This window comes from Etheostoma spectabile, chromosome 8 (assembly GCF_008692095.1).
Source record: "Etheostoma spectabile isolate EspeVRDwgs_2016 chromosome 8, UIUC_Espe_1.0, whole genome shotgun sequence".
In the NCBI taxonomy this organism is placed as follows: Eukaryota; Metazoa; Chordata; class Actinopteri; order Perciformes; family Percidae; genus Etheostoma; species Etheostoma spectabile.
Window position 1 is genome coordinate 19,266,940 of NC_045740.1, and position 8,151 is coordinate 19,275,090.

General features: G+C 43.5%; 1 protein-coding gene and 1 long non-coding RNA gene across 2 annotated transcripts in view; one reads left to right on the forward strand and one right to left on the reverse strand.

Moving 5' to 3' along the window:
- LOC116693820 (uncharacterized) overlaps positions 1–2,405 on the forward strand; it is a 10,203-nt gene extending 7,798 nt beyond the window's left edge. Inside the window, exon 3 of the long non-coding RNA XR_004333002.1 lies at positions 2,395–2,405. This is a non-coding gene — a long non-coding RNA (uncharacterized LOC116693820). The remainder of the gene's footprint in view (positions 1–2,394) is intronic.
- ankrd27 (ankyrin repeat domain 27 (VPS9 domain)) overlaps positions 1–5,636 on the reverse strand; it is a 35,482-nt gene extending 29,846 nt beyond the window's left edge. The window contains 4 exon segments of the mRNA XM_032522898.1: positions 1,317–1,427; positions 1,764–1,886; positions 4,204–4,208; positions 5,610–5,636. Coding sequence (XP_032378789.1) covers positions 1,317–1,427; positions 1,764–1,886; positions 4,204–4,208; positions 5,610–5,634 — 264 coding nt within the window. The 5' untranslated portion in view covers positions 5,635–5,636.
- Between the last annotated feature and the right edge of the window lie 2,515 nt (positions 5,637–8,151).

Consider the following 8,151-nt stretch of genomic DNA (forward strand, 5'->3'; position numbering starts at 1 on the left):
ACAACATGCATGACGACAGAAATGTCAACATAAATATTCCCAAGAAGAAGTCCAATTCAATTATCTCACTTCACCATCAACAGAAATGTTCATCTTAAAAGGTGTAGTGTGTGTGACGTGTTCGGTTGTTCATGATCAAAACCGGTGTTGCTCGTTCACAATGTTGTGTTTTTTCCTGGATATTTACCACCACCATCCATTCCAAGTATTGTTGTATTCAGGCTGATTGAAGTCCTGCATCACTCTGTCTGGGTTGGATTTGCTATAATGACTCTACATTAACCCTTCGATACCTAGACACTTAGGTATCATCATGTAGGCGCTGTGGAAGACGGCTGCCTCTCCAGTAGCTCTCCGGTTTTCCGGCTCTTTTTACTTACTCGAGTGCAGTCTCTCTCCTACTCCCCCCTTACTATCTCCTATTTTTTGTCTACTTTGTTGTGTGGAGACTTTCTTTCTCTCTCCCACCCAAGTGCGCTTCACCGGGTGGAACATACGCTGAAATTGGTAGGGAAGCAGCCACTAAATTTGCCTCAATGCTGTCTGGGGAATTAATAAAGGGTTTGAATGTATTGGACGAGGAGCTGAAGGTTTTACAGCAGAGGGCTGATCAGACCGGTGAACTGTCTCGTAACATCTCAGACCGGGCTGTGGAAGCGCAGAGATGGATGGATGCCATCGGGGCTCAGTCGGTGGGCCTGCTTCGTGCAACCACCGGACTGACAATGAAGATAGGGGAACTGTCGAAATCAATACATGAACTGGATGCACGGATGACGCTGAGGATGAGAGAATTTGATGGACACAGATTCGGACAAACACCACCGAATCTACCTAAATTGGATTTAAACTGACTGTCCTTTTAAGTCTAGGATACATCTACTTCCTCTGAACCACCAAGAAACAGCTGACCTGGGTGACGGGTTACCATCTTTCAGTTATATTGTTTTTTTGTTTTTGTTTTTAACCCTCATGTTGTCCTCGGGTCAAATTTGACCCGTTGTCAGTTTTCTTTTCCCCATCACAAAAAATGGTCTTTCAAAAAAAAGCTGAAAATGTTAGAAACACAAACATTAGAAACATCAAAAAGAAGCGCACCACAACGTTGAAAAAGTGACCACATTTTTCAGAAAAAGCCATAATAGTGATTATAGTTTTTTTCATGGTCGACGGGCAGACAACACGAGGGTTAAGCAGCACCCACGGGACCTTTGTCCTTTGTAGTTTGTGTACCGGATTTGGTTGATAGACCTTAAATTATCTTTAATTTGTTTAGTGCCTCTGATGAAGCCGATGTTCCTGAAGTGAAGACCAACCTTTCCGTCCGCGGTGTGGTACCCGTCCTCCGCAGGCTGCAGGACATAGCTGTCGAACTGAGAGTCTGAGAAGCTGCTGACGGCCAAACTCCCGCAACAGGGCACCAGAACCTGCGACAAAACATACAAACTGTAACCTTGGTAACCACTCGGGCGCCCGGGTAGACCACCTGGTGCAGAGGCTTAAGTCCTCAACATAGCAGCTCAGGGTTGGAGTCCAACCGGCAGCCATTTGCTGCATGTCTTCCCCCATGTGTTCATGAATGTTTACAACTGGTCACCCAGAAAGCAGATGTTCTGTCATTCACGTTCTGTCATTCACGTTCTGTCATTCACGTTCTGTCATTCACGTTCTGCTGTTGCCGTGTAACCCCCCCCGACAGACCAAGACACACGCCGTCTGGTCTCAATGAGCTAATTAATCAGGTAAACACAGGTGAGACTCACGATGCCGTGGAGCTCTGCCACTCGGCTGCAGAGGTCCGGTCTCTGCTTCTCCAGCGCCACGTAGAAATGATTCTTCAGGATGTTCTCATCATATACAGCCATAAGGAGCCGGAGGTCTGGATCCTGGAGGGGGGAGGGAGGCAAAAAGAACCGCTTGGCATGGATAAAAAGGCGCAGGTTTGTCTGAGCTGGCGCTGTGTTCAGGCACAGTTGTTGATTCCGATTCAACAACAACTGGATTAGTAATAATGACATTTGAAATGCAAAGCTTGTACTTAAAAGAGGTTGTACCATTCTACGAGGTTCCCTCTAACATTACTAAGTTAGTCTCAATGTTTACATTAGGAATTAGTACCAAAGCAGTTCCAATAATGCAGGGTTATTCCTGCCATGTTAAGGTTTATGTGCAGTACCTATGCTGAATGAATGTAACTGAAATACTTTTCTCTACTTTAATGACTTCTTAAGCAAGTTTTGTCTTTAAGCTTTTTGAGAGTTATTTTTGTTCTAGCGTTTAACTTTTTAAACACAAATAAGGTAATAAAAAGAATAAAAAGATATGGAAAGGGACACAAGATGACCACAGAGACCCAAAACAACCCCCCAAAAAACTAAAAAAGACCAAATAGAGACACAACAAAACTATAAAGAGACGCAAAATCCCTAAAAGAGACAACACAACTATAAAGAGACGCAAAATCCCTCAAAGAGACACAACACGACCATAAAAAGACGCAAAATCCCACAAAGAGACACAAGATGTAAGGGGAAGTTGCTTTAGTTTTATTGAAAAACGTCACATTTTCTTAAGGAAGGACGCCCCCCCGCCCCCCACTCATTACCTGGTCTCCTTCTCCATGAACAACATGATATCGAGGAGAGGGGTAACTCTTAAAGCTTCAGATTTACCACAGTGGTCAGAAAGAACGGGGGGAGACACCTTGCTTCTCTCACTAGGACTCTACGGACGCTACTCGCTTTGGACATAATCACCGTCACTCTCTCACTTCCCCCCTCGCTCTACCACACACTCCCCACCCTCGACGCACACACCAACTCAAAAGTACAAACTTCTGTAGGCTACGGCAACAGCTCTGCCGTAAATCATGCTTTTTGGTGACAGAGGGACCCTTTTTTTTAACCCCCTTCCCAACAAGCTAGCATGGTGTAATAGGTACCAATGGATTCTTTACATCTAGTTTCATCTCATACAGACGGAGATCGATTCTGGATTTGTTTTTGTTTTTATTGATTTCGGATCATAGAAATAAATAAAAAAAAATCAATTTTATTTTGTAAACCCAGCTTGAGTCAGAGCAACAACATTTTCTGTTATTTGTCTCTGCATGAAAAAATTTACATTGACGATTGATCGATTATCATAAAATAGTTGCCGAATATGTTTGAATGGATCGACTAATCGACGAGTTGACCAATCACGGTAACCCGTCCAATAGTTAAGGAGATATTTGAGTCTGGTTAAGTCTCTACTCCAACTATAAATAGATAGCAATATTAATATTAAGTAGTTGGACCTCTTTCCAATCAAAAACACAGCCGACTGTCGAATTTCAGCCGACTGTTGATGTCTGACAAAAACAGAGCTCCAAAACAGACCTTAAGATTCCTTCATGGCTCCAGATGCATTCCTGTAGACGTACAGTGCTGAACAACATCCTATATAATAATATCAACCACTTTGTTCGGATCACATGCTGAGACTGAAGCTATCAGACAAAGGAGTCCCTTTCAGACTGTTTTCCAATATTGTTATGAGGTTATTTTTCCACCGTCTGCTGCCAAGTCGCCTGACGCACGGCCAAGAACCAGTAACTACGAAGGCCAACTTCGCCCAAAAGTTGCACTTGAACGCATCGCGGACTAAAGTCACCCGCGACTGCCACGGCGCCAGCGGTAGATTTCTCCAATTAAAACGCCACAATAAGCAAAGATATGGTCATTGGTTTTAGGAAAACATCCCTCCCACCATCTAAGATTTGCTTTTTAATGTTACGTTTACAACATTTTCTCTCTAACTGGGACGTTTTGGGGACGAACTGATGGGGTTTTCTTCTATGTTTTAATGTTGTGTCTACTGAGGCTTTTATTGTGTGGTCATTCGATGCTCACGCCTCCAACATCCTGAGTCACCTTCTCTCTCGGTGATCCTCCATGTCAGAGGCTCAGTCGTGTTTAAAAGGTGGAGAATTGGCTTCTTAGAACAAGAAGCATGAGGTGGTCACATGTAATGTGATGAAGTCGATTGTTGAAGCCATTACACGGATTTTAGTTTGATCCTTTTCACATGCAGGTCATTTATAAATCATACTGATACCTATATTCATATGATGCTGATTCCAATTACTGCTGATCATGGTGATGGTGATGATGATGATGATGATGACGACGACGTCAGGGGTTGTTACCTCTATATTTAGACCTCACCTGAGCCAGGTGTGTGTGTGTATGTGTGTGTGTATAACTAGAGAGCAGAAGGACAAACTATTTTTCAACCGCATTTTGTGAGACAGACGGGGTTTTTTTTTTCTTTGTTTAAAACCAGTTTTCTTACGTTGCTGTTGCAGTTCTGAAATAAAGAGACGGATCATTGTGACACTACGGACGAATGCACGTTGGTTTACTCACCGCTTCCACACAGATCAACAACTATTATGTGCTTTGCCTAATTATTTTATGCATGTCTTATTAGATCGTGTGTATAACAACAACAAAAAAACAGCTTAAAACATACCTCTTCACTGAGGCATATGGAATTTAATCTCTCCAGGCCTCACACCATAAGTTATTATTATTATTATTACTTGCCTGAACTCTAAGTAGTTGTCATCCTCCTTCAGTCACTCTGTTTTCTGATTTGTACATGTCTGGAGACAGAAACTTTTATATATACACACACACACACACATATATTATATATATATATATATATACACACACATACACACACACACTTTTTATATATTTTAGTAACTTATCAGAATCGAGCATTGAAATCGTTCTAGAGAGAATCACGATGCATCTAAGAATAAATAAAAATTGGCGCGCTGTTGGCCGGTTTAACACGACGATGATGATGATGATGATAGAGAAGCGACCGTTCTGATTGGTTGAAGGACTATCCAATTGGGTACAGAGTCATTTGAACTATGCCCGTTGATCCTGCCTCGTGTGCGGAGAAAATCCCGAGCAGACTCCCCAGAATAATGCTCCATCTTAACAACAATGAGACTAACTATTGGTCTTAACTACAAATTAAAAAACAGACCTTATTCCAGATGCACCAAATTCAAGGAACTATTAAAAATAACTCTGTGAACAACACCTCAAATATAAATCCTACACAAAGAAACCCAAATAAGCTACAAACATGACCATGTAAATGAGAAGTGTTAAATAACAATAATACAGGTGTAACTTAATTTTGCATTTACTGCTCAAAAGTCCTCTGAAAAAGATCCTCTGTCTGACCATTACTAATACCACGCTGTAAAAATACTCTACAAGTACAAGTATGTAAGTATCATCAGGAAATTAAGGGTCTGATCCTCTCAGCTGGACTTATAGGCCGTTATATTGTTGGCTAGTTTAATTTATAATAAAACATCAGAGTTCATAAGCTACATTTGTAAAGCAACTACAGCTGTCTGGTGAATGTAGTGGAGTAAAAAAAAAACCCATTTCTCTTTGAAATGTGGCAGAGAAGTAAAAAGCGGCAGGGAAAAGAAAAGACTCAAGTAAAGTACAAGTACCTTGAATGTGTACTTAAGTACAGCGCTGGAGTAAATGTACTTAGTTACATTCGACCACTGGTCCACAGCTGATTACCCCGCTGCTCAGAGACTAGCTTCATCTTCCCTCTCAGCTCCAGTCCAGGCAGTAAAGACTAACAGGAACAGACAGACAAATACCCCCCCCCCCCCCCCCCAGCAGGCGGTGGCCTCATGTCGGCCGATCAGCTGGGATGAGTCACACTACCCCCCACCCCCCCCCCAGGTCATGGTCCTCGTGACCCAACGAGCTTGCAGGGTATTGAGCGGTGCAGAGGAATGTCCGACCCGTTACACACTTCAGATTCCCGTCACTCAGCTGACGTCTGAAGCCTGAAGCTCAGCGTGAACAAGCTGCAGTCAGGAGATTTAAAAAAAAGAAGGTCAAACATCCAAACAATGTTTTCCTGATCGCAGCAGCGCTGCAAGACCATCAATAGATTGCTTATCTTTTTAAAAAAAAACAATATAAGTTTACAAATCAACATTACACTTCTAGGGCGTCCCGGTGCTAAGATGCTAAGATGCTAACCATGCTAATAAATAGAGCTGCAACCATAGGCATAATTTACAGGGGGAATTGGGGGGGGGGGGGGGGGATTACAACACCCCTAATAATCAAAACTGGCCAATGCTACCCCCCCCTCCAAAAAAACTATTATAGTTTCCTTCACATGAAGACATTTGCACCCTAAATTGATTGAAAAGCCACAAATTGTTGCAGAAGAATTCACCAGAATGCAGAAAATGACGTGCTTGACGTTTAAATCTTTCTCAAAAGTGGAGATCTCAAACGGAGTTTCTCCACAAAGAATAATGCTAAAAAGGAACCACTTTAAATCTTGTGTTTACCAACGTCCACGTCGTTTAAAAGAAAATGCCCCTGCGCCCGTCTGTGCGCATTTTACAAGGTGTGTTCAGGTGCATTCTGCTACCTTGAGGCAGCAGAAAGTGACCAACAAAAACCTGTGGATTCACTAACGCAGCATTTCATTGTTATTTTAACTGTGCATTAGTAAAATAAGACTAGGCTTCACACACACACACACACACACACACCACACACCCACACCACACCCACACCACACACACACAACACACACACACACACACACACACACACACACACACACACACACACCACCACAACACACACACACACACACACACCGTCTTGGGGTGTCACAATTCTCCAAATCCTTGATTCGATTACACTTTGATTCTAAGGTCACAATTTGATTGAATCTTGATTTTTACTTCTTTTTTTTTTAAAGCACAGGTGCCATTTTCGGGAATTGGTCGGAGGATCGGCGCAGCGGGGGGGGGGGGGGGGGGGTTATTACATTCATTTACGCACCGTTGTGGCAGGTGTGGGGAGGTGCCCTGGCACGTCCAGCTGGGAGGAGGGCCTCGGGGAAGACCCAAGGACTAGGTGGAGGGACTCTAGCTGGGGAGGAGGCCTCGGGAAGCCCAGGACTAGGTGAGAGATCTAGCTGGGAGGAGAGGCCTTGGGGAAGACCCAGACTAGTGGAGGGACTCTAGGGGAGGAGGCCTTGGGGAAGACCCAGGACTAGGTGGAGACGTCCGCGGGGGGCTCCCTGAAACCCAGGCTAGGTGAGGCGTCCAGTTAGGAGGCCTCGGGAAACCCGCGGACGTTGGAGGGATTATATCTCCAACCTGGCCTGGGTTCGCCTCGGGATACCCCAGTCGGAGCTGGTTGATGTGGCTCGGAAAGGAAGTTATGGGTTCCCCCTGCTGGACCTGCTGCCCCCGAGACCCGATACCGGATAAGTGGATGAAGGTGCCATTTTTAGACCAGATTTTTATGCAATAAATCGGACCTTTGTTTGCAATTTAACACACTACATTATCAAATTTGAAACATGTAGCATAAATTATAATGTTACATTAACTTCTGATTGATTGGTTTAAATAAATGCCAATAAACCAGAGCACGTTTACCTCCCACCCCTGAATGCTGTGTGGAGTAGTCAGACCCTCCTTCAGCGTGCTTTGGAGGAGGGTCTGACAAAGCGAAATAGGGCGTTCTCTACTTTTTTACTCCATTGAAAGATCTTCTTCTGCCTCTTTCTATAGTTAACTTATTACAGACACAAATGTTCACGCTCTCTCATCAAAGCACAGACGTGTCTGACTCGTCAGATGTCCTAAGGTTGTGAAGGTCATGATAATGAGATTAAAGTTGTTGGATTTCTTAAAAAAAAAGTGTTTTAGCGTGGGGAGCCCTACTAAAGCCACAGGCCGCAGATCAATCACATGAAGAAAACATGGACAATGAACAGCGAAGGTGAAGAAAAGACAACAATAATCAATGAAACAGCGAGCAGATGCCAGAGAAGATGAAAGGAACTGGGTGAAATGGAAGAAGACTAATCTGGATGAATACAAATCTTTCAGGTAATGAAACCACAGCAGAGAGGTTTCACAGCTTAATGGTGGCCATCACATCTTTCTAATCTAAGGTTTGATGCCGCCTGAACATCTACAACATAACTCTCCACTCTTACGGTTTATGTCAGCTGTGGGAGTGGTCCGGTGGTAGTGTACACTGATCACAACCCCCTGACTTTTCTTAGTTC